At 38.7% G+C, this 26,832-nt stretch overlaps 2 protein-coding genes across 7 annotated transcripts; one reads left to right on the forward strand and one right to left on the reverse strand.

Annotated features, from left to right (window-relative positions):
* Nucleotides 1–2,421: 2,421 nt before the first annotated feature.
* Nucleotides 2,422–13,398, forward strand: LOC146455226 (uncharacterized). Of its 4 annotated transcripts, none has more exons than XM_085094501.1 (3): nt 2,422–2,619; nt 3,064–3,300; nt 6,966–13,398. In XM_085094501.1, the coding sequence occupies exons 2-3, from the start codon at nt 3,180–3,182 to the stop codon at nt 7,874–7,876; spliced, it is 1,032 nt and encodes a 343-aa protein (XP_084950627.1). In that variant the 5' UTR covers nt 2,422–2,619; nt 3,064–3,179; the 3' UTR covers nt 7,877–13,398. The 4 variants fall into 4 exon arrangements, with proteins under 4 accessions (XP_084950627.1, XP_084950628.1, XP_084950626.1 ...); XM_085094502.1 differs by having other exon boundaries at nt 2,422–2,615; XM_085094500.1 differs by lacking the exon at nt 2,422–2,619 and adding an exon at nt 2,673–2,929.
* Nucleotides 12,506–26,007, reverse strand: LOC146455227 (succinyl-CoA:acetate/propanoyl-CoA:succinate CoA transferase-like). Of its 3 annotated transcripts, XR_014859060.1 has the most exons (11): nt 25,774–26,007; nt 25,438–25,539; nt 24,188–24,340; nt 21,798–22,037; nt 20,864–21,052; nt 17,998–18,213; nt 16,544–16,681; nt 15,374–15,502; nt 13,551–14,438; nt 12,809–13,454; nt 12,506–12,767 (listed from the first exon to the last, which is right to left on the reverse strand). XR_014859060.1 is itself a non-coding variant. In XM_085094498.1 (9 exons), the coding sequence occupies exons 1-9, from the start codon at nt 25,892–25,894 to the stop codon at nt 14,251–14,253; spliced, it is 1,476 nt and encodes a 491-aa protein (XP_084950624.1). In that variant the 5' UTR covers nt 25,895–26,007; the 3' UTR covers nt 12,506–14,250. The 3 variants fall into 3 exon arrangements, 1 of the variants encoding a protein (XP_084950624.1); XR_014859059.1 differs by having other exon boundaries at nt 12,809–14,438; XM_085094498.1 differs by having other exon boundaries at nt 12,506–14,438.
* Between the last annotated feature and the right edge of the window lie 825 nt (nt 26,008–26,832).

A 26,832-nucleotide genomic window follows, 5' to 3' on the forward strand; every position in this document is an offset into this window, starting at 1 on the left:
ATAAAGCCGTGACTAAAAATGATACCCGTGAAGTGATATGATATCATTTCACTGCAGTGAAATGATATCATATCACTTCACTGTTTGAATTATCCAATCAAATAGACTGTAGTAGTTTTGGTTGGACCAATCGGGTTGCAGGTTATATTTTAGCTGACGCCTGGCGTCAAATTTGGCGGGAAGAATTGCTTTGCAGTTTTATCAACGAAATGGCCGCTTCAAGATTTGTGAATGTCTCCGATGAAGATATTTCTCAGTTTCTCGAAGAGAACGAAAGCAAGAACATGGCAAGAAAAACGTCTAAAGACGTAGCGTTGTTCAAGACCTTTCTCAGGGAAAGTAAACTGAATTATCCACCGCTGCAGTTGGACGCATCTTTGAGACAGTTTATAGTTTCTGTTCGTAAACAGGCTGGAAGCGATTACAAACCTTCTTCGTTGCGATGTATGGTCGCGAGCATAGAAAGATACCTAAAAAGGAAAAGCTATGGCTTTTCGGTTATCAATTCCATCGAATTTGCAGGTACTCGAGAGGTTCTAAAGGCCGGAACATTTTAAGAGAACGATACGCTTAACTTTCCCCTCTTTCTTGTATGAATTTACATTCATACACTATTATTAAATGCAACTTTCTTGTACTTCAACTTGGTGGCTTGATTTTTTTAAGCATGTAAAATGTAATAAACAAATTATTACATGTTAACAGCCTGATATTGTTTTTATTCACGAGTTTTTAATACCATATCGCTCACGCGCTCGAAGACTCGCTCGCTCGCGATATGGTATTAAAAACTCGTGAATAAAAACGATATCAGGCCTTTAACATGTAATGATCTATATTTCCCCCTGACGGGTACTTTAACAATAAATGAAAGGGCATGGTATAATGGCTCTTATTAAAACTGGGATTTGATTGGCTTAGCGGCCACGGTAGATGAGCCATTATACCATGCCCGAAGAAAAAGTGAATTGTCTTCTGGTTATTCTTGAAATAGAAATCTAGCAATATTTCTTGATTGTTTTTAATAAAACAATTATTCCACTCACCCTCGTTTGGATTGAGATGATATCATCTCATATCCAACGTGCGCTCGTGGAATAATTGCTTAATGAACCATGGTGAAACCCTTTCAAAACTCTTCAACTTTTTCACAAAAGCACAGGACGGCAGGTTTATAAATGGTTCCTTTCAATCACTCACCGACCCTTAGTAAATTAGATTTAATGCTGTAAAAATTTTGACAAGCATTGAAACCGTAAAAATAATGACAGAGATTTTCTTTGAGATAGTCCACAAGAGAGGACACAGCGTGACCGTCCAGCAGATCGTCTGTGTAGCAGGCAAAATAAAACATATATTCATAGATCAGAGAAATTGGTAGTTTTTCATCGGTAGTGTACGCAAGAATTCTCGTTTAACATATGTGCCCGTAAGATTTCATTGGCCTGCACTGGTCAGCAAAATTTGCAATCAAATTCCACGGAATTTTTTTCCTAGCAACTATAACTGGTTTCAACGCTTACGCGTCTCCGCGAGTTAAAAAGGGGAAAATCTTAAGCACCCCGCTGGAATCGAACACTATACACCTCCCACACCAATGCCTAGCTAGACTAGCATGACAACGTAGATCGCTGGAAACCTCGTAAACCTAAAACCCCAACGCCAAATCTTTGTACGCCGAGGCGAGCGAACAAAAAATGCTCACCAGAAATCGTAGCTGATAGCTGGCTAGTTGAGAAATAAAAGTGTTTCACTTACATCCTTGTATAAACCGATTGAATAGACTTGTCACATTTTTATTGGTCAGTGTGAATCACGTGATTTGTAACAGCTAATCAATATCACAGGGACCAACGATTTAGGAAACCAGATATATTGCGGTGGACTCGATTTTCTTTTCCATTTTTTTTTTTTTTTGAATGATTTAAACGGCTGATTTATTTTACTCAATGTTTTTGTTTTGTTTTGACAAACAGCTGCCATTCTCACAATTTAAAGTGAACAGCTGGTTTGGAATTTTGCGATGAATTCGCAAAATTGTCAAGATGTCCTGCTGCATTCAAACTGACGTTCATGAAATTTTGTTCCCGCTTTTAGCATGTAAAAAAGGAGTGTAATTTATTGACCTTCGCCATTGATAAACAATAAGCACTCATCAATACTTATACCATACAAAAACAACTTTCATTTGTCTAAATTTTGCCGACCTTCTTTAGAATTATCGAATTTGGGTTGATCAAAATCACTAACTGAGAAATATTAATTTATGTTTTATAAACTGCGCTCAAAATTCGTTTAAAATCTCATGCAAATTGTAGCTCCCTTCTGTAATGACACATTTGGACGGCAAAGTTGTCTGTCATTAATAAAGAATATTTGTTTCTATTCGCAACGTTTGAATTTAAAGCAGGTCATTTAAATTGCTTTTAACAAGATTTCAGTGGAACAGCAAGTTCTTGGACGGAATATCATGTTTGGCTCGAGAAGTAAGCGCCGGATTTAAACAACAGCACTACAAATTATAAAGCCGTCGTAATTGCAGCGAAAGACGGAAGCAATGAGAAAAGCCAGCGGGTTTTTCTCGTAAAACCTTGAGAAAAAGATCAGCCGCAATTGTAGGTAAATCTTTAAGTTTCGACTGCAGCTGACAAGAGAGGGCTTTGTTTTCCATCTTTACTTGCGTTCACTCACTCGACCGAATCGTCTCCACTGTTATGCAAAGTAGGTGTGATGTAACCCTCGGCAGGTACTTTATTCATAAATGAAAAAGCAAAATATCTAAATACGTAGGCATGCTTTTCACACTCCCGCGAACAACATTTTCCGGTTTGAAATAAAATGGCGACGGGAAGAGAAGCCTTTCGCGTGTACCGCATTTGACTCATGCTTCTCTTTCACAGAGTGTGCCGTTTATTGGATTAGCAACAAGGTACAGGTTTCCAAATCCATGGTTTTGATAAGACTAAAACGAGTTTTATTGCTAGTATAATCAATCAGTTGTGTTGGCCTGAAAAGCATGTGATTGTGTACGTAGTAATGTTTCTTTGTTTTCAATTTTTTTAGGGCTGGAACATTTGTTTTTATAAGTCAGACGAAGGTTGTCACCGACGCTATTATAAGACAGTTGAACATAATGTTGGCAAGAGTTATTCGCAGTATTGATTCAGTGAGTCCTTAAAATGGAGGCTTTCTTCAGTGTTGCTATTTTGTTGATATATTTGAACACTGTTAGTTTTGTCGCTGGACAGTCGACTCCCAGGCCATCGACAGATCCGACATCGACCAACCAGCAATTTAAAGGTAAAGCTATAACCCTCAGAGATTACTTTTTGTTTTAACGTGTTGAAAAACATAATATTAAACTTAGAAGTCGTTACAACCGTTAACCTGGTGTTCGTTTTAAATATTCTTCGATAAAACAACATCAGTGAAGAATATTCGACCTTTGTCAAAGAGGGGCACTTAAAACAAGTTCTTTATTTTCGAGAAATCAAAACTCGCTTCATTATGCAGTAAAAGTCAACCTTGTTTGCAAAGGGCGAGTGTGATCATTCAACATTGAATGATATTTTACTGAAAGAAAATGTGCGAAAAACATCAAATGTGTTTACAATTAACGTCGCTTTCCTGCAGCCCTTAAAATTTTCCGCAATCTTTCAATTCGATGTCTTGGTCACCGGACAGCCTCCGGTTGTTCTTAATTAAATACCTGCCATGCTGTTTCTTCTGCGAGACAATGTAAATTTTAGCTTTTGTTTAGAAAGATCCGGGTTCATCCTCGCCACAATGGCTTATGGACAAGAGGAAAAATATCGCCATTGAAAAACTATAAAAAGCTAAAGAATTGCGCTTAATGAACCGAAACCACTTGGAATTCACAAAAGAAACCTTTCAAAATAGAGGCTTGTATACGAAGTCTGAGAAAGCAACGAGAAAGATCTTTAAATTTCCAAATCATACTTAAAATTTAAGATTTTTGAAAATCGGATAAATGAATGCAAGAAATCCCAAAAAAAAAAAAATTATTTTAACAGAGGCGTTTGTAGGGCGAATGGAAATGAACTGAATAAGGGCGTTCAAGGATTTCCAATTTAAATTTTGGAATAAAGATTCGAATTAAACCGGGTTGGAAAATTTTACCTTTACATTTTTTCTGATCAGATGATATGATACAAGTGGATAAAAAACAATTCTGTGGTCAGGATGACGTTTATGGCAGGAATAAAGACAGCCAACTTAAGCCTAGCTAGTCGAATAATAAAGATTATTTTGACGAAAAATTACTTCAGCTGACCAATGAGAAACCTTTGAAAGGTATTGTAATTATTTGTTATCTGATTTCTGATAATGTCCACAAAGCGCTAACTACTGTTTTATAAATTTACCCACCACAAGAAAACTCTTATTTCTGTAACTGTGCGAAGGAAATGTGGCTGCCGGCCATCGACCGTTCAAATGTTTGAAGGTACACTTATATTTTCTAGCACGTTTAGTTCTAATATAAGTTAGCTTTTTGTTTGTGTGAATCCTATCTTTACAATATTTAGCTGAAGTCGGTATAGTTTTCCTTCTTAGACATCTGCTCTCGGATAATCCGCTTTTTTGAGCTTTTAATTTATTTTGTGTTTGCTTTGCACAAATATATTTCGCAAATGTATAGTTTCCGAATTTGTCGAAACTTTGCAAACGTGGAAACAGTATCGAAATGAAAAGGACGCATGTTTGCTTGATACAATGAATTATATATAAAACCAAACCGTTTGTGTTAGTGCACTTCGTATTATATCTTAAGTTAAATCTAGAAATTCAGCCTCTTAATTATATCTTATTAAAGCGCATTTTCACAATTTTCTTTTTTGCTATGTTGTTTGCAAAATCTTGTTTCGAGTCACTTATAATTTTCCTTAAACTCTACATATATACTTACGTACGTATACAAACGTGCCGCCTTAACACGCTTTCGATTGTGGAACCCCAACGCTTCGGTGGCGAATACTTCTCTCTCCAAAATTACGAATACATATGTCCATTTTAATTTACATGATTTTTATTTCATTTTATGATTTGGAGTATTTGGCGACATTTTCCAACCGTGCAGTCGTTCCGGCTGTTTCTCTTTTGAATGAAATTTTATTTATCTCTTGTCTTGCACTCCTTTTACTGTCTCCGCTCAATTTGTTTTAATAAAATTTCATTAAATAGACTGTTAACTTTTTTGTTTATGGCTAGAAAATTGTAATTTTGGAAATTTGGAAATTGGGAATCGACTGCTTAAGTTGACTTCTCCCTTTGTGAATTTGCTTTAATAAAAAAATAAATGCGATGCCTTTGTTGTAAATTCAAATTGCAACACGACTTTAGATTTCAATTCACACATGATGCCGGATCAAAACACGTCTTGCAAAATAAAAATTTATTGTTCAGTTTTTATGAATTCGGGTTTCTCCCCTTCTAACCAGCTAGACTGCTAGTCTAAACTGCTTTTATCTGCCGGACTTCTATAGGAAATTTATAAGAAAAATGAAATGTCGCTCGTTTGCTGGCGAGCAAATCGACTTTTATCTGCGTCCTAATACGAACCCCACGCCTTTCGTTCAAATTTGGTGATGACGGCACTCATCGACTGCAAGCACAGCCTTAACATTGTTCTAATTAATTTTTACAGAGGAAACAAGATACTATAAATCCTATTGATCGGAAAATATTAAAATACGAAAAGAACTATGCATAATAGGACTTATCGACAGTTTCAGCTTGAATGATCACACATGTCATCACCTGTACAGCTTCTGTCATATGAATGACCATACTTTAGGATTTAATTTACACAATAAAACTTAGAATCACTTTGAACAGCAGGAAAAACTTAAGTACCACAGGAAAGTACGGCTAAGTACCCTTCATTTTAATTACCACACCTTAGAGTTTCTCGACAGTTAAGACCATCTAGCACAACATAATGTCAACAGTGCAACAAAGAAGCACCACCCAACAGTTTTAATTTGAAAGGCCACACCTTAGGTTTTCATTTATCCATTGGAAAATTAAAATCTTTTTGTACAGTGTGATAGACATTACCACAGGAGACTGCTACTCATTACTTTTCATCCGAATGGTCACAGTTTTGGATTTGATCCACAGATTCAAAAGTTAGAACCACCTTGTACAGCATAATAAACAGCACCGCAGGAAAGTACTGCTCAGTGGCTTTCATTTGAATGGTGACACTTTAGGATTTCATCCACAGATTCAAAAGTTAGAGCCACTTTTCACAGCATAATAAACAGCACCGCAGGGAAGTATTGCTCAGTAGCTTTCATTTGAATGGTCACACTTGGGGATTTTATCCACAGATGATTCAAAAAATAGAACCAACTTGTACAGCATTATAAACAGCACTACGGGAAAGTACTGCTCAGTAGCTTTCATTTGAACGGTCACACTTTTGGATTTCATCCACACTCAAAAGTTAGAACCGCCTTGCACTATGTAATAAACAGAACAACGGGAAAGTATCCGTGCATTTCATTTGCACGAATGGTGAGCACTTGGGGATTTCATCCACAGACTCAAAAGTTAGAACTACCTTGCACTCCTTAATAAACAACCCCGCAGGAAAGTATTGCTCAGAAACCTTCATTTGAATGGTCGCACTTTAGGATCACACACTCAAAAGATAGGACCACCTTGTACTGCATAATTAACAGCCCCGAAGTAGTAGCTTTCATTTGAAAGGTCACAGTTGAAGATCTAATTCAGCCTCGAGAATGAAAAAACTTCAGCTGCATACTAAACCGTCAGCACCACAGGAAAGTGCTGTTCAGTAACTATTTTTTTTCTATTTTTTTTCCAATGGCTGCACTTGGTCAGTCTACATGCATGATTAAGTTTAATTGAGGGATTCAACTTGAAAGTTAAAAGTGACTGTACAAATTTCGTTATGTTTTATGTTTTTGTTTTTGCAGTCCCCCAGGCAGCAATAATATTCCTGTCTTTTCTCGGAGCATGTCTCGTGTTTGTGTTCATCTTGTACAAGATCCTTCATTCCGAAATGTGCAAACTGGATCGTGAAAAATTGAGCGGAAAGCAAGGAGTGAACTATGTCGAATTGGGGCAGTCCCCGCCCATCATAGGTGAGGACGCCCTCGAAGACAATGACAACGTGGACTTTGTAGAGCAGGAAACCACAACAAGCGATAAATCAATGGATGTAGAAGTGGACCATGGCTGGGAGATGCGAGAAAAGAGTAGAAGCCTGGGTGATTTGTTTTCGCAGAAGCCGGCTAAAGTCCCGGCTAGGAGAAAGCTTACTACATGGGAGCGGCCTTCGGTTGAAGCCGTAAAAGCTATCAGCCACCTTAATGTACTCACTGCCTACGGTGACGCGGCAACTTCGCAGAGTGCCGCCAGAAAACCTCGCGAGTCGAGAGGAGAGATCACCTGTGTCGCAAAGCTGCAAGTTTCCGTCGGGTTTTCGCAGACGTCCCAGCGCTTGGAAGTGACCATTATTCGTGTCCAAGACTTTCCCGAGTCGATCTCTCTAAACAGCGCTACGTCGGCAATGTCCGTGCATCTAACACTGATGCCGTCCAAGCGATTCCGATTCAAAACGAAGACGAAGGCGACTTCCAACGTCACGATCAACGAGACCTTCGTCATGCGCTCAGTGACGGAGAACGAACTTTTGGACAGCACGTTTCGTTTCAGGATCTACGCACAGGGGCCGATGAAGAAGGGAAAACTGCTTGGTGAAACAGAAACGAACGTCACTGATTTCGATCTTGATGATATTGTGTCCACCATGTGGATTATGGTACCACCGGCGGCTGCTGAATATAAGAAGCCCCCAAAACCGAAGCATGCGCAACGCAAATGATCAGTTTGTAAGGAAATTATATCTATGGAGCAGAAAGAGAACAATTCAAAAAAAACTTTGTCATTTTGCGTTTCAGTTACTCTGTTCGTTTCTGGCGTATCGAACTGTAAAAACGAAAGTAAGTTAACAGTGCGACGCGCTAAAACTGAACAAATGGAAAACAACTTTCAGTACGTTTCAGTGCTTCTTTCAATTAGATTCGAGGTCACGGCTATATATCGCGTGATGATTCAAAAGGACGCTTTCCAGTCCAACTATTACCCATAGAAAACGACTGCAAATTATGTTTTTCTGTTGTCTTCACAGAAATGAAACCGTTTTCCGAATTCTGCAATCGTTGGCACTGCAGAGTAAAGCGTGATATCTCCCCTACTAGATCATGCTTTAGAAATAAACAAGCTTTGGTGTTCAGCGAATCAAGTTCACTTTTGTTTCGGTCACACAATGATAGCTCTACAGTGGCGGACCGCAGCCATTGTGTAGATTGGGACAAACACTGAAGACGCTAAGCCCGAGGGACCGACAAACAGGCAAACTCACAATCTGATTGGCTATATACAAGGGCGTTGTAGTTTTCTATAGACTGCCTTAGGTACACAGGCAAAGAAAATTACCAAGCCCGCAAACGAAACAACTTAAAATGAGCCATTATTTTTATTATTTTAATTCGGTCACTTTCGATTTCTGTTCGATAGCTGACTCGGAGCATAGCCGCTAGACAACTATTTAACAATTAGACGGCGAGCTCGAGGTTTCTATCGGCTGATAGTTGGCGAGGGGCGAAGCCCCGAGCCAACTATCAAAGGCGATAGAAACCGAGAGCGAGCCGTCTAATTGTTTTAGCATACCTCAGTGATCGATCTATCAAACCAAAAACTAATTTTTATTTCATAAAATTTGATACATTTGTGCAATGATGCATGTTAAATCCCGCGCGCTCTGACAAACTGGCGCATTTGCAAGGTTCATTCATCAATTAAAACAAAGCTACACACTGATCTCGCCATACATTGCGCAGTCTCAGAAACTTACAAACCGTAGAAGAAAAAATACGTTAAGCTCAAACTAAGCTTAATTTCAAAGTCCTTTTCATTTTCAAATTCTGGAAAAGAGTTGACAAACATTTTGCCATCTGCTTCGTCGGTGTTGTCGTTTACGCCGCCTTGGTGGTTTTTTGTCGACAAAACCGCCCCTGGAAACTCTTCGCAGCTCAATATATCGTCTACCCTGGGGTGTTTTGCGGATTATAAACATCTTTGGAGTGAGACTGCGTTGGTTTTCTTTTCCTCTCCTCCCGAAATACAGGTATGTGTAAAACCACGCGGTTTGCTGTAAATGTTTAGGATCTTTTGGATCTGCATTTCGCAGTTGACTACTTTCAAAAAGCTTTTGCAATTGCTCTTTTGTGATGAGAGTTTTATGAACAACTGGACGAACTTTTCCCTCTTTCATCAGATTTTTACAGACTGCATTTAGCGTATCATTTGCCTTCTTAAATTCATAATCACCGACGATAAACCCCGGCTTGTTGAGGTGCTTGCTTCAAACATAGTTTGTAGAACTGTGCTTCTAATATCTGTCAATGGCCGCTCGGATGGCTTTAAGTGAAGAAACTTTAAACGGTTCACCATTTGTTTGTCTCACTGACACATACTGCAGTAAAACCTCTGCAAACACCTGTTTAATTCGGCTTTGGTTTGTTGTTCAATGGGTGTTGTAATTTCTTTTTGGGTTGAAAACCAGTCTAAAACAAAACAAGAACCGCAAGGTTACTTTTCTTTGCCACTTTGTTTTGTTTACTAACGAACTTAAATTTGTTGTTGGTTTTAAATAAAGCATTTTATTTCGGAAATTGTTCTGCACTTACCATTAAAAAACTTTATTCCATACTTTGTAGCTTTCTTTTTTTTTCTGGAATCGCACTTTGCGAAACGTTTTGTACGTCTTCTTCACAAACTTCACGAAAACGCGAAGGGGATGCCATTTTCAACAGCTCCAGGTGCTGTCTATCGATCGATAGACGGCACCTGTGTAGCCAATCAGATTGCGCGTTTACGTGATAGTCGGTCACTGAGGTATGCTAATAACCGATAAAAGCATCTAGCTTGACGTCCAATTATTAATTAATAGGCATATCTCAAGCTCATACCTACCCGTTAAAGGACCCTAGTCAGCCACACCTTTGTTTTTATTTATATGCGAGAGTTTGGCTATTATATTTTATTCGGAGCATGTCGAAATGAACGAAATCACTGTGAAACTACTAAAGATAATGAAACATACTTTCAGGGATACAACTTACAGTTAAGCAATAGGATTTCGCTTCACCATGCAAATCAATGATCTCGATGGCATCGAAAATGGCGGAGGCTGACTAGGGTCCTTTGAGAGTGCACATAGTCCTAAACATTAATTGTACATGCACCACTGTCAAACCAACCCTCTTTTGAGTCGCAAAATATATACACAATCAATGTAAGGGGCTGTGCGGAAATCACATGCTCATCATTTTCGTGTCGCTTGGTGAACCGTTCCCGCTTAAAACGCGAAACAAAAATTACCAAGCATAGTGAAGAAACTGCAGTTGTTAATATGGCTCAACCTCAGTACTGAGAAAGTGTACATGCAGCTAGGTAGATGCACCACAATTCAGTGGAAATGTAAGTCAATGTTTTGTACACTGGCTCTGGTCTAGTATACTGATTTTAGCTCCGCCTACAAAATGAGATTGTAATACCTATTTTTTTTTTTTTTTTTTTGTAATACCTATTTTTCATTGACACTTTGATTTTTGTTTAAAAAGTGTCAATTCTAGCGACCAGAATAACATGTTTAGTAGTGTCGCCTACACAGTGTTCTCCCCTGAGAACGCTTTTGGTGTGTATTACAAATTGCTGTTTTACCGTTGGCCGATGTCAAATCGCCGCAAATATCGCAGCAGGCATCGTGTATTAATTGCCGCTGAAGAATAGAAATTATTTTTAATTCCGAGGTCATGAATTGAGCTATCTGAAGTAAAGTGTGTTGAAAGAAGATCGACTCTAGAATATCTCTGTTGTTGTTGTTGTTGTTGTTTTTATCTTGAAGTTTTCTTGTGTGTTTAGCTCCTGTCTTCTCTTACTTCGTCTTCTGTCAGTCTCAATCCTCGGTACGTTTGTTTTCATAATCAAAGATGACACAGGGATGGCTGAGCTAAGTATTCAGGGGTACCCAATAGTTCATTTCGGTGAATGCCTCAGCGTTCGGAAGGCTTTTATTGCGTCCGAAATTATGGACTTAGTTTACAGAAAATCTTAAGTCTTTTTCGACAAAATGTCAGCTCAAAATGTCGTAACACTGGAAAACTAATTCCTTTTGTTTTCGGGAGGGGGGTGGGGGGTGGGGGGAAATATCTCGATTAAAACGTGAAGTAAGGTCAGCTAGCATTTTCGTAAAGGCAGCAGCTTTGTAAATTCTGGAAAAAAGGGTCCGTTTCCTAAACCTTTCTGCAAGTCAAATTAATCTTCAGCTATTGAGCGCCCGAATAGATTAGTATTAGCTTACGCAAATATATCTTTATTACAATGGCCCATTTCCGAGTTGCTGTCAAGGCTTAGTGCAAAGCTTTGCGAATGAAAACTAGTTACGTTTGCATATAAATGAAAACTAATTTTCATAATAAAAACTTTGCCATTAGCCTCGCTTTCATAACGAGCTTCAAAGCAACTCGAAAATGGCCTATTAAATGGCAAGCAAGAAAGAAAGAAGAAGAAGAAGAAAAAAAAACTCTTAGCCATACGGATAATCCGTATTGGTGTCAATGACCCCATATATATGGAAACAGATCACTGATGCCTTTAAAAGGCCAACATAGCAGACAACATTTTTAAATGTTTTCCTTAAAATGTTCTGTTGGGTGCTTTTGAATATTTCCAAACGGGGTCATAAATCAACGTAAATTTGGGTCATCCACAGACAGTGTAAAATTTTTTCGGGGGAGTGATTCGCTGGATGGAAGCTGAACTGACTTTGTAAGGCATGTTTTCACGAATTTCAACTGTTCAGACCTCCGATGCAGACCTGGCTTTCGTTTGTTTGTGCTCATGACCAGTGACCTGGTCAGCTCCGACCCAGCATATTTCAGGAGAATTAAGACTAAGGCAATGAAATTTAAAAGTTGCTTTCCTTACAGTCCCAAGCATCTGCTGAAGACGTATTATGACGTAGGAATACGTCACGATTTCAAACGGTGGCCATCTTGAAATCCTCGATTTTCTTCGAAAAATCCCCCAAACCACTAAAATTGATCAAAAAGTGTTAACACCAATAAATTGACACTATTACTGTGTCAACTATAAAAGCTGCCGCATTAACGCAATATTGCATTACAAAACACGAAAAAGAGAAAAAATTCTTATTGAGCTTCCCAACTTCCCGGCGGTTTCACGAAAGTTTCGTGTGGAAGAAAATCGCTTAGCACTAGCTGCATGTTTTCCCGCGTCTAACTCTGGTCGGATGCAGCTCTGATTGATTCTATTCTTCAGTTACATTTAATTGAGTTTGTCAGAACAGATACAATGAAACAACAGAGTGACTCCGGGGAGTATCTTAGCTGTCAACAAGAATAACCCAAACAAGACGCTTTTGAAGTCTTTTTTTTTTCTAACTTTTACTACCTCCGTCTGCTGGTCGCAAATGGATTTCGAATACCGTTACTTTGTTTTAAGACACTTATTTCATAACTGTCTTGACGTATATAATGTCATAATCTAAGTCATCAGTGATCAATAATTTATTATGGTTGCTTTAAATTAATTACTATTACCTTTTTTTTCCTTTGCTTGTTATTGTCCCTGAAAAGCCCCATTGGAGAGTTTCAATAAAGTATATAATATATATGTATGTATCAGTGCTTCTCTGATACCTGGGTTATCAGTTGCATTAAAGAGTAACCGTTGTTAGCATTTATACAAAGAACTAATACAAGGAAATAATTTAAAAAGCGTTTCGAGTCTAATAACTGTAAAAAGAACACAAAATATATTTTTAACATCAGTGATCCGACAAGCTTTAAGGCAAAAAGGTAATAGTAACGTTAACCTTATAGCAAGAGTAATGTATTTTAGCGTGTCGTTGACTAATGGCTTTCTTTTTAAGCTACTATTTTTATTCTAAAACAAAAATAACTTAGAGTGAGGACACGAACACTCCTAAACTCCCCTAACCCCCCCACCCTTTTTTTTTTTTCTAAAAAAGCATGGGAATATTGTACCCGAAAAGCAAGCCATAAAATAAAGACAATTATGGTATATAACTAACTACTGGATGATTAAAACTTTGCACTTAGGCTCGTTTTGATAATGAGGTTCAAAGCTACTCGGAAATGGCCTATTGGGGTTGGCTATTCATTGGTTTGGTAGATAGCTGAACAATTATTCAACATCTTAGGGGCAATGAGTAGTGGTATATTTACCTACCCGTGAAATATATACCACTATCCACCTCCACTTAGTGAATTGCTGATTAAAAAAAAGAAAAGAAAAGCAACTATATACAGTTAATGTATACCTGCCAACTCGCACGCCGGCAGATTTGAAAACTTCGATCTCACGCCAACTCACGCTTACGGATCAATTTATCACGCCTGCCGTTGAAAAATGTGAACTATTTGTAAACTCAAACCAATATGAGAAACGAAAAGTCCATGTAAAATGAGTAAATGACGATACTTTCCCCCGAAATCTCTGATTTTTGAAAGCCTAGACGGAGCATAATCGTTTTATTGAGAACTTCAGAGTTATTCGGAACGTCTTCGGAAATTTTCGGTCGTCTTCGGAAATCTTTGGATATAGTCGTGTCATCTCTGGATTAAAAATCTCACGTCTTTGAAGGGACACAGTCACCTTGTGACCGCGCTGACCTGGACGCTAGTTTTTGTCAATTTTGAAAAACCCGAAATCAAAAGTACGCGTCGGCATCTAGAAATCCGCTTCAATCTTCCCAGTATTTTATTGGATTTTCAATCTTCTACTGGAAACCTGTTTCTGAGTATGCTTTTGCTCATCCTATGATATTATTTTATCATATTTGGTTAAAAACAGTATGGATCGCGTCTCCAACGGAACATGAAAAGAAGAGGTGGGAAAAGTAAAAGGCCCCGGGCGGAAGAAATCGCCTGCGTTGACTAAAATAATGAGAGAAATCAATCAAAAATATTGGAGAACAAATCACCATTATATATATTTAGAAAATTACATTTTCTCAACCTGGCGAAAGGTTCGTGCGGTTGGCAGGTATATTAAATGTGTGGTCTTAATTACAGTAGACACAACAGCTTTGAAAGGACTACATAGAATCACGTGTGAGCCACCCAAAATCACGTGTCAAACCCATGATCAGTCAGCGGATGGCATACACTTGAGCCGGTCAAAAGCAGCGGCCTCCAGGGCCTCTCGGTGATCAGGATGCGCGATTCGAATCAGTTCATGAGCTCGCTGACGAAGGTTCTTGCCAAACAGGTAGGCGATTCCATACTCGGTTACAATGTAATGCACATGGGCACGGGTCGTAACAACACCACCGCCTAAAATAAATTACATAAAATCAATCATGGTTTTTTTTTTGCTCGGTCAAAATGTTAAAGGACCTCTGAAATTGCTGGCTGTCGTACTATATATTTCCAGTTTAGATTCCTAAGGAAACATTTATCCGCACAGTTAAAGCTACCAAGTCCAGTATAGAGACTTATGAATACTAATTCACATACATGATCTTGATTTGTATAGCGTGCATGTGCAAACGAGTTTTGGTACAATTTTCCAGCTATTTCAACGTAATTCGTTACAAATAACTGAATAACAAATAACTTGCGATTTCTGTTTGGAAAGTACTGTCAGGAGGGAACCGGAAGAAACTTTTAGTACGTAATTTTAAGAGCTCTTTGATTTCAAGCACCTGGCCACACAACATCCTATCGCACAAATAAACTTTAATTCGCTAACAATCGCGTGGTTCGTACAAATGCGATTTTAAATGATACTTAAAATCGCCGCCAAGAACCACATACAGTAATCACTCGTGCAAACGGCCCTTTTCAAACGAATGTATGTAGAAGTAAACAATTTGATTGCTTGCTTTTAAGGCATGCACATTTGTTTCTTTTTTTTTTCCAAGTAAACACAATACACACTTTTCCAATAATCGTTAACTCGCTAATAATCGCCAGCCTTTCACAGGGGCGATTTGGAATTACGCCCTTAAGGCTTTTCACACAAATGCTCGCGTGGAACTTCAAAATGCAAATGCTTGCTTTCTCGTCCAGCTAAAATAGTTTGCCTAATTTACAATACGCAATGGTTTTTATTTAGTTTTGAAATTAAAGGAAATTATTTTGACATCGCATTGCGTCCTTCCCTAAACAAAAACGCGTGATTCGTGCCACGTTTGCTCTCGTAAAAACATTCTCTGTCAATAACAGCACAACTCGGTTGCAGTCATAAGCTGCCAATATACGCTTACCTTGTTTCAAGAAAGGTGAAATCTTTGACTCTCCTCTCTTGGTGACAGAATTCAGTGCTAAGATCGGTTTACCTTGGCCATCGTCACCAAGGGCCGCTCCTCTTAGAAAGTCTATTTGACCACCAACACCTGTATTTAAAAAGCAGACTTGAAATGTTGACACCCAAAATATAGAATCTTTGCTTATCTTACTTCCATGTTACATTGTCAAATGACAACAAATAAACAACTGAATAGCGCAAAAAAAAAAAAATTCTAAAGAGCAGAACAAGTCGTTCGATGATAGAGTACAGGGTTACTGAGTCAGAACGAGGGGGTTTGAGTTTATATACTAAGCCTCGGTCGATCAAAGAGTGGATAAATTTATCCAGCGGATAAGTCGCTAGGTGGAGTACATTTTATCCGCTGGATAGAGATTTATCTACTGGATAGAGTTATCCGCTCTTTGAACAACCGGGCCCAGGGCCTCAGCAAGTGCTGTCAGGTCTACTTTCTCAAACAGAAATTCTACAAAAATTCATATTCTTTGAAGTCATCGCGGTTAAACACCAGAACCGTAATTAAAGACGGACACAGTATCAGAATACTATCACCACTAATCCAACCCCTGTCGAACGAAAGCAGAATGAAGCCATTTTTGCAAAGGCAGCTTCAATATAAAGCTTGTTTACGTTGAGTCTGCACACGTGGCAAACTCTTGTTAGATTTAAAAAGTCATTTGAGTTTGGCGGGAAAAACGCCCTTGTCGGCCTAGTCCCTCTCAGATCAGTCCCCGAGCATCACGCCGCAATGGATCTCAAAGTCTCTATCTACTAAAAAAGCCAGTGCGTCTGAGGAATTCTAGGGATCATTTCAGAGTCAGTCTAAAAGCAGGGATGGCGCAGTAGTGAGAGCACTCCCCTCCCACCAATGTGACCCGGGTTCGATTCCCGGAGTTGAGGCTATATGTGGGTTGAGTTTGTTGTTGGTTCTCGTCCTTGCTCCGATGGTTCTTCTCTAGATACCCGCCGGGTTTTCCTCCCTCCACAATACCAACACCAAATTCCAATTCAACCTGGAAACAGTGGACGAATAGCCACTCTGTGGATGTGCCACTGAAATTTTTATTTATTTATTTATTTATTTATTTATTTGCTTGTTTTATTTGTTTATAAAAAAGTTGCTCATTACCTGAATATATTCTTGACCCAATAGAATCCGACACAACTTGACCTGTAAGATCCACCTCAATACACGAATTTATCGCGGTCACTTTTGGGTTTTGGCTGATGATTGAAACCAAGTTGACAAAACCGACATCCAACATCACTGAAACACAAAAAAAAGAACAGTATATATCGGGGTAACACTGATAAACTGGGCGACTAATTCAGAAATTAAGCTTAGTCATAAAATTCTTAATTTAAAAAATCCTTAATACATTGTAACCCATAAAATGCAAGTTTGTGATGAGTAATTGCGTTCGACGTAAAAAGAACGCACTCTTAATACAGATTGGAGTCGAGATTGTGTGGGACAATTAATTTGGGACGTGTATCTGGCATCCCCTGCAGATTTTGTAGGGGCGGATGACATCATCACCAACTTGGAAAAGGAGAAAGAGAGCCCGGGATCGAGATCCTCGAACGCACTCTGTACTCTTTACTAGCTTTTACTAGTTTAATATTAACGGTGTGTGAGAGTTTGCAGCGGCTGAGAATTTTAAAACAGGCACTGCATACAGAGTGAACAAACCTAACACAGGTCCTCTTAATTCTCAAGCTCTTGAACACTTTTTTTGCTCCCATTTTTTAATTGAGCCCTTGTAATTGTAGTCGTCGGAATTTTGCTCTAATTACAGGTATCAGCGGTAGCCCGTCCGTTATTGAGAAATAAAAAAAAAACCAAACACATCTATTTAAACCTGCTATCATGCTCTATTTTCGTTTCCATTGGAAAACTATTCCCGCAGGAAGTTTACACCAAACGAAAAAATTGCGAGCGAATGTCAATATTAAAAAGGACAAAAGATCTAGAGCACTGCTAAAATCAGGCTTAATCACAGGTTTACCAACATCATACTGTTTTTCAACTTGCAGTTTTCCAACCAGCAGGTAAGGACGGTAAGCTAGCTCACCCAATATCATTCCTGCAATCATGTTGCTTTATACAACTTGGGAGATAGAAGACCTCTCTGGGCTAACGTACCCCACAACTGAAGCTTATTACGGACTGTTTACATGGAGGGAGGAAGATCCTAGAGGGCCAAACAACATTTCGTTTGATTTCATGCGGAAATTTCAGTCGGTGTTGTTACCAAGTGGAAAAGGAAAGCAAGATGAAATTGTCGGCCTTTAGCAGCTTAACGCCCGGCCGCTGCCACGTTCATTTTGCTTGTCCCTAGTACTAGGACCAGCAACTGCAAGGATCTCCCTGCCTCTCAGCTAGGAATATCCTATCGCTAAAAAGACCCTAGGGCTAGGGCTAAAACATATGGCGCTAGGGTGATCCGCATTCTAGGATTTTCCTCCCTCCACGTAAACAGCCCCTAAGAAAGACGTCGTATTCAGTAACTCATGAGCATTGAGGCGAGAAGACATTTGAGTCTGGAGCCATACTTACTTATTTCTTATTGTCAGACTTACCAACAAAAGGATTTTGGTCAATAAACTCAAAAACTTTCTCTGTTCCAATAACAAAACTGCCCACGCATCTGCCAGGCAACACTTTCTTCAACGCATTGGTTACCGCTCCCCTCTCTACCAGAGGTACCACACCGTCGCTAAACATCTCAGAGTGAATGCCAAGATTTTTGTGATCCATCAATCGATTCAGACATGCATCAGGAATGGAACCAATGCCTTGAAAAAGAGAAAGACAAATTTATTTAAATAAAAAAAATTCAAATAGAAGAAAGATCCTCGCAGTTAGTACGCAACTTAAGCAGGTGCGAAGAGAAAGCCTGACAAAAATCAGGCTTGAACGGGATTTGAACCCATGACCTCTGCGATGCCTATCAAGCCAACTGGGAGCTGGTCATATTGTGAGTTCGCAATATACCCGTGAAGGATGAATAAATAAATGTAAATACAGTGTATATGAAACGTATATCTTAGAAAAATCCTCGCAGTTAGTACGCAACTTAAGCAGTCACGAAAAAAAAAAGCCTGAAAAAAATTCAAGTTGAAAGAATCAGTGTTTACTGCAATTTGTCAAACAATGCGGTTTACAAAGAAAAAAAAATCTGAAACTTAATTCCGGCAGTGCCCACCCCCCCCCCCTCCCCCCCTCTCAGGCTGACTCCTGGGCATAAGCATTTTTTTAAGATACATAAATTAAAAAAGGCTTTACCGACAGCTATGACAGATTGTGAAACCTCAACATTAGGGACCGTTCATTTTTTATGAGCATGGGGGGGCTGGTGGGATTTGGTTAATTGCCACTACGAAACTGTATGACCCCCCCCCCCCCCCTAGCATGCAATTTTTTTCCACATGCCCCCCCCAAAGCAGAACTATTTTTTTCTGATGACCCCCCCCCCCCTCCCGCCCAACCAAAAACAAATCATACTCCTAACTTTAACAAAACGCTTATGTACTGTTTATATCAAAGATAAACGTAATTGTTACAGAAACTGTGATTTCTTTACAGTACTATTAACAAGTTACCGTTCTCTGCTTAGGTAAAGATTTCTCTTGTTTAAAAAAACGTTTTATAGATAGCAACACGTTTACGGCAACGACAAACCCTAAATTTCCATTTAGATTCTCAAAGAAACTATAAAAATTAATCAAGCAAATTACTCCCCTTCGAATAGAAACAATTAATACACGTACAGATCTGACTAACAAAATACGGATCGAAGCATACCAATCAACGATTACGAGTCATATTAAACAGAAAAAAACAGCGGACGCACAGATATCAGGCACGTAGGTAAGGGTTAGATAGGGGTGTTCGTTGAGCCCCAAATCTTGCTGAGCGCCGGAGGCGCTCTTACTAGGGGGGTCCGGGGGCATGCTCCCCCGGAAAGTTTTGAAAATCTAGGTTCCCAGAAACCTCATTTCCTGCATTTTGAGACCCATTTTAGGCAAATCACAAATTTGTTTTACAGCAGCTTTTTGAGCTATATACATCATTTCTACGGCATAATTGTTTCAACTTAAACAAGAAAGTTCAATGTACATTTCGCGCCCTGTCGAGTTCTGATAGCTATTCGATCTACTGATAGTCATACACCAAGCTGGTAAACTGCATCATTCTCGGGTGTAGGCCTTCGAACAAATTGACTATCTCGTCATTAGAACCAGGGCGGACATTCTACTCTCTCACATGGTACACCTCATGTAGTTGTTCAACCTCCTCATTAAGTGCTTTTTCTTCCGCCATTACTGATCTGTAAAGGGGGTTCGTTCGAACCCCTCGAAACCCCCCTCCTACACGCGCCTGGATATTAAAGTACTGCTATTAAAAATGACAGTTACAAGCTTTTCTAAAGATGGCTTACGGCTCAGATTTACCGTCAACTGAAGTCACCAACAACAGTTCTATTATTAAAACTGATCTGGATGTTCACACTAGGCATACTACTGAGTCTACTGATACTCCTGGGTTCAAATAATTTATTAATCAACAGTCTTTTAAAAGTGAGTACTATTAAACAGAACATTAAACAATCTATTGATATAGTTCTGAGTACAGCCACTTTGTAGAAAACTACTCCCCCACGGATGATTCAATAGTGAGACTGTTACGTTTTTATATTAATTTGAACTTGTACAAACATAGGTGTCTACTTCAGTTTATATTCATTATTGCTTTTCCAACAGATATGCTTCATTTCCTCAGTTGTTGTTAATATAAAATGCAGATTTCGACCTCAGTATGTAAAACAAATTAAAAGTGGTTAGGAAAATCGCATTAAATAAAATTGAAATAATATTCAATTTCTTCATCTGTTTCTGTGTTGAGCCACTTTCAATTTCCCCTACTAGCCAATTATTGCTGGTGACCCCCCCCCCCCCCCCTCTTTCACTCAATTTTTTTTGGTAGCCCCCCCCCTCTAGTGCCATTTTTTTTCTCGTGGCCCCCCCCCCCTAAATTCCACCAGCCCCCCCATGCTCATAAAAAATGAACGGTCCCTTATTTTGTACACATGTACAGTTGAATGTGTGTATGATGCAAGAGCCCAAGTTTTTTGCACGTGTATAAACCAACAAACTCTAGATGATTCCTCAACAAAACGTCACTTGCAAAAACCCTTCTGGCAGTTATAATAATAACTAATTATTAATGCAATTTTCACTTGTAATGACATTAATTAATATAATTTTACCATTAATGCTCAACTACCAGAATCCTCTTCACTTTTTCTTTCTTATTCCAGTGAGGTTTAGATAACAATATCCCTAATTAGTAAGAGAAAACAACAAAACTGAAGGATTCTGGTAAAAATCGAGGCCATCGAGAAAATGGCCTATTATATTGTCTGTTGTATCGAGCCAAACTTACCCATTTGAAGAGTGGCGCCATCATCCACAAGGTTTTCAGCAATCAGTTGACCAATTTTAGCTTCCTCTGGAGACTCTGGCTTAATTTTAAGTTCAGGAAGTTTGAATTCTTGAACACAAAGCACATCAAGATGGGACTGGTGAATTCCTCCAGGGCCGTGTGTGCGTGGGCAGTGGGGATTAACAAGCCCTATAATATGAAAATAAGGAAGTTAAATTAGTAGTTCCAATCAGAGATCAAATAGCAAAGAAAACCTGCTACCTAAATGAGGAATACCCTGAAGCATCTTATTTTGGGGCTGAGGCTGAACATTCTTAATTTTTTGCAATTTGAGGCTGAAAAGTTCTTAAGTTAAGATGTTCTTATTATAACTTACATGTTATTATCACTGTACTTCAATAAATCTATGCGAACATGACCAAGACACCTATCAAAGAGCAATACATGCTGTAATGTGGTGTCTGTTGCACGATTTTGAACATGTACGTGTACTTCTTTAATAACTGACTCTCAGCCTGGGTAATGTTCTTAGTATGTTCTCAAATTAAGTTATTTCAGCCTGAATATTCTTGCTAGAAAGGTTCTTATAAAAAAGAGTGTCAAAGAAGCAGGAGGCAATTTTCGTGCAAACTGGTGTGGCTCACTCGCTAAGATATGTATGTTGCCTTTATGTTACTTTTGGGATGTATTGTAATTCCTTTTGTAGTAAACTATTGGAATAGTGCATAAATAAAAAAATCTGAAAACTGAAAATCTATCCCTACAAAAAATTTAGGGACGTACTGCTTGTGGTCAATTTACAGAGTTTCGCTGGTGCATATTTAATTGTTTCATGTGATACATTGTAAATTCTGAGAAAGCTAAATGGACAAGTGAAAAAAATTGATGTTGATAGATTATTCAATTAAATTAGAGGTAACACAATGGAGCTTACCTATAATATATTTAGCATTCTGTATAGCAGCTCGGGTGCAGTCAACACTTGGGCCAAGAGTACAGAATCCATGTTTGTCAGGTGGACTGACTTGTATCAGAGCCACATCAAGGTCAATTATTTTCCGGTGGAAAAGAAGAGGAATCTCACTTAAAAAGATGGGAGTGAAATCAGCGCGCCCGTCATTTACAGCCTTCCGACAATTAGCACCAGTGAATAAGGAATTGCTTCTAAAAATGCCTGTAACAATAAAAAAATAAATAAGAATGATTTATTATTCAGCAAATGACACCGGCATACTCGGAAAAAAATTCGAGTGCTCGTATCAGGAGTTGAACCTAAAACCTTCCGATTACTAGTTCGGTTGCTCTACCACTGAACTACATGTACAGGAGACTCGTGGGAGCTGAGACCATTAAACTAGGTTCATGTAACATTAACATCCTGCATACAGCAAGGATAAAAAAAAAACATGTAAATTATAACACTAAATTTATCAGATTTGAAACAATTTTGAGGAGAGGTATTTTTAAGAGATGAAAATCAGTTACATATAATATTACTAGTAATAATCAAAGATTAGGGAGTGCATTTGATGATCTGGATCTCAGTGAGGCTCTGTCTCCTTTGCCAAGTTGGTGATGATGTCATCCACCCCTGCAAAATCTGCAGGGGATGCCAGATAATTGTGTCTCCAGATTTATTCATTTATTCATTCATTCATTCATTCACTGAATCAGTGTTGTCCCATACAAATTATCTCGATACCAATCTACTTCATCCCGTATGTCAAATGCAATTATATTGTTTTGCAAATACAATAATTTTATTTTCAAAACAATATCATCCTTTTATTCCACTCACAGTTTATTCCTATAGCCTTCACACATACGTCACATTTTTTACACATTTCACCTTTCACCCTACACTCTCTTTGCATTAAATATATATAGCGCGCACAGAATATTTGCTCATCCCTGATGATGCAGTTGATCGGCGAAAGCTTGGATTTTAGTTTTTATTTTTAAACAGCAGTTTTAGGCCTCAATAGAACAGTTTTTATATATTCTTAACCATGCTGCTGAAGAACAACATGAACATACATGTAATATCATTGCGTTTGACGTAGTAAGAATGCACTCCTAATACAGATTGGAGTTGAGATTGTACGGAACAATGCTGAAATGAATTATTCATTTCTGCCCTCCTTTCAATAAACAAACAGCTTGCTTTTATAACTCCCATCATCTTTTCAGAAGTCTCAGAAACCACACAAGTTGTTTAAAAAGCAAGCATATTTGTGCAAAATGACCGGCAGGCTGTTTTAAATGGTCCATTGGCTGTTACTGTACAAAATAATTTATGAAATGTTTAAAAAACAAGCAGGAGTGTTTTATCGGGTTTTAGACCTGATAAAACACGTGCCACCCAGGTAAAAACCTCACCTACTTAACAAATAGATTCCATTTTGCCGTGCGTCTGTACTCTGATAACGCACAGATGACGTCAAAACGTGGTGAGAACAAAGAAGTACGCTACGAGCCGCAGGCGAGTAGCGTGACTGATGTTCTCACCACGTTTTGACGTCCTCTGTGCGTTATCAGAGTACAGACCCACGTCAAAATGGAATCTATTTGTTTTATACAATAACCAAGACATTTCAACACATTTCGTGAGCGAGTATCACGTTGCCTGAGCTGAGTTAAAACTTTTCCAGCAAACTCAGTTTTAGACTACTACACACAAGCAATTGTGATCTTCTAAATTAGAGTATAATCCGAAAGAATTTCACTAACAATTTTTTCAAAACTAACCTTTATTCCAGAGAAAATCCTGACCCCAAAATATTACAGCATGCAAGTCGCTTCATTGCAATTTGAAATCGATTACTCGCCATTACCAGATTTTTATCGGCGACATATTTCAAAAAATTATTTGCTTCGTTTCCACGTCACATCAAAGTTCTAGCTTTCCTGTCCTGGTTGACGTCACCCTCAACAGTCTTTGTCCAATTTTTTTTATTGGGCAGTTTTCCTTTCCTGTGAAAATTTGCCTGTTTTTGTCCGCTACTCGCAAAAACAGTTTGCAAAACTTTGTTGACCAGTCGCACTGGCTGGACTCTAGACTCTGATCACGTGCGCCGGTCAAACCACTCGATGACGTCAATCGTGCGTCTATACTCTAATCACACACTCCTCTAGACCAATCAAAACGCGAGTTTTACACAGTTCATTGTATAAATTTTGACGTTAAAATAAACAGCTAAACATACAGATCTTGCAGGCACCCCTCCCCTTCTCCCTCCCCCTACCCCTTAAAAAAAAGAAAAAAAAAAAAAAAGAAAAACATATGCACAAATACGAATAAAAGAAAAAGGCAGTTAAATATACCTTCAAACTCAGGTGATACAACAGTGTCATGTCCTTCTGTGTGTATGTGAATCAATTCTACATTCTTCAGTTGAGCTTCTTGCCCTCTCCTAGCTAGCGCATCCAGCAGTGGGATGGGGGTTGCTGCCCCTCCATGAACAAATACCTTCATTCCTACAGGTGTATTTTATTTAACAAATCAATGTCAGTTTTTTAGGGTCTCAACCCTTATAGACCATAAAATGACATCATAAAATGTTCAAAACTCAAGTGTGTGGCTCGTGGTTCACTGCAGAGTTTTGAACATTTTATGGTGTCATTTTGTTGTCTATAAGAGCATCTATAGACCATAGAAAACTGATGTTGATTTGTTTTTTACCATAACATAAAAAAGTGCAAGTGGTTGGCTTTATTTTTCATTGAGAAAGTGCACATGTTACATCTGATGTCATTTTTTTTTGTCTGTACTCTCATAGGCAACAGCTACAAGCCAATCAGCATGTGGGAATTTTGACAGTTATTGTAAAATTATAAATGATGCTAATTTACAATCAAAAGTTGGTCAGTGCATGTCCAGCTCCATCGATGTAACAAATGGCTAGTATGGTAGCAATCGTGGTGTACATGACTATCTGCTTAGTTTGAAAATGACTGCCAAGAAAACAAACAGGGGAACACTCTTTTGCTTATGTCACCAGTTAATTAACTTGAATTGTGTGAATAACATTTTTCTCCTCATAGCACTCGCCAATTAATTTTGATAAACCTGATGGTTTGTATGGATGCTAAGTTATGCCATGGTTAGACCAGAATAGCATTGATTCATTACGTTAAAAAATTAAGAAATATATGTTTTGGAGTCAATATAATATTCTATAATTCATACATGTACCATTCCATGACAATTTAGACACATTTCAGCCACTTCAGAAGGCTTAGATTTCAATATTCTTTACCCCCAGACCCCCTTAGTTGCTTCACACTATCACGCTCAAGCCCCCCACCTCCCACCACCACATACATCCCCCTCCCAAACAACAAAAAACGTAATAATAGCTCTGAATTAGTAGGCACTGTCTTAAGAAATCAGATTTTCTTGGACCAGTTTGAGATGCACAAAAGGTATGCGCAGTAGAAAAGGATGCCTCATCCTTAATGGACTAATCCTAACAAATTTTCAAAGATGACCAGTAAACCTTTAATTTTGACCATCGACAAACGCCACCCCCCTCCTCTCCCGGCCCCCTCCCCTGGCAAACCGCAATGATTACCTGATTCAATAGCTTGCATGGCTTCGTCAGGAGACTTCCAAGCTGGAGTTCTGCCGGGAAGAGGATGAAATGGTTCGGAAGAATATGTGTAAAAACTGCGACCTGAAAAACCGATCAACAAATGACAAAGAATTAGAAATGAATGAATCGTCACTAGCAAAATTGAAGACTCGAGAAATTAATTATCGGCTTGTGATGTTTATTTTTCACGAAATTCCAAAGAGGTCTTATGCTTACTTTCTACTTCGCAAGCACATTTTGAGTTGAGATAAATGCACACATTATACAGGGGTGAAAAGAGCACAAAAATTTACTTAAAGATTTTTTCAAACTCACCTTGGTTAACATATTTTTCACGCAGGCTTTTGAGCGAGTAAATACACTTTGCTTGCAAAGGCAATTCACGCCGAGATAGGGGACGTAGAATCCTGGGTAGCTGTGAAAACAAGGCAGACATTATTCCAGAAGATCGCCTATCTTTGCCTTCCTCCGATGAAGTTGAAATACACAGCTGAACTTGGTGGAATCATGCAGTTTATCTTTCGCTTCGCGGCTCATACGTGACAGAGTGCACGGCAGGAGGGAGTGATAAACTTAGGCCTGGGCGCCAATGTAGATATCGACGTTGAAAAAATTCGAGGTGTCCGGCCATCGTGACGTCACACGAACACCAGCCCGGGAATTTCAAAGAGACACATTTTTTTGGAAGCCGTTTGTTTACCTAAAGCCCCATATTTCAAGTAGTCCATAACAACACTATGAAAGAACTCAAGCTATGCCACATGCTATTCAATATAAAGTACTCTGAATGCAATGCTGTCCAAAAAACTTGAGATTAAAGGAGAAAAATACCCAAATCCTGCGATCGATCGATCAGATGTCAACATCAAATTGTAGCAGGTTGCGACCTTTCATGAAGTGTATCTCACGAACCCAGGAATCTATAGCATGGAGACAAAAACATAAGCTTTACTGGTATGGCATCTTCCTAATTTCTGAAAAATTAAATCGTGTAACAATTTTATAAAAATGATCAGTGGCTTTAAACACCGTTCTTTGGAAGTAAATTGCGTGACAGCCGCTAAAGCTAGCGAGAAAAACATCAACTAAATGCGACAAAAAAGCTCCCGTCGTAAACCGGTTTGGACCATTAAGTAGAATACTACTTGCTTAGTTCATATCTTAAGTAGATAATTGTATGATTGTAGTTTAAACCACATAAAAATGCCAAAAAATGGTATGTCAATAATCGGCGAGCAAAATGAACTGACGCGGAATTTCACGCGAGCTTCGAGCTTCCCTCTAAAAAAATATATATAAACAATTAACAATTTATGGAAACTATCGACTTTACAGAAGGACGTAAAAACTATTCAAAGATTCGTAGCAGACATA

Source organism: Pavona decussata, unplaced genomic scaffold (assembly GCF_977016875.1).
Source record: "Pavona decussata unplaced genomic scaffold, jaPavDecu1.1 SCAFFOLD_281, whole genome shotgun sequence".
Classification (NCBI taxonomy): Eukaryota; Metazoa; Cnidaria; class Anthozoa; order Scleractinia; family Agariciidae; genus Pavona; species Pavona decussata.

What these genes read in the sequence shown, in the direction of transcription:
- LOC146455226 (XM_085094501.1), top strand. Translation starts at nt 3,180, where the DNA reads ATGGAGGCTTTCTTCAGTGTTGCTATTTTGTTGATATATTTGAACACT. An exon ending in GACCAACCAGCAATTTAAAG is followed by an intron (nt 3,301 to 6,965) that starts GTAAAGCTATAA and finishes TTGTTTTTGCAG; the next exon opens with TCCCCCAGGCAGCAATAATA.
- LOC146455227 (XM_085094498.1), bottom strand. Translation starts at nt 25,894, where the DNA reads ATGTCTGCCTTGTTTTCACAGCTACCCAGGATTCTACGTCCCCTATCT. An exon ending in TGGCGCCACTCTTCAAATGG is followed by an intron (nt 18,214 to 20,863) that starts GTAAGTTTGGCT and finishes CTCTTTTTCAAG; the next exon opens with GCATTGGTTCCATTCCTGAT. An exon ending in TGACCAAAATCCTTTTGTTG is followed by an intron (nt 16,682 to 17,997) that starts GTAAGTCTGACA and finishes TTTGTGTTTCAG; the next exon opens with TGATGTTGGATGTCGGTTTT.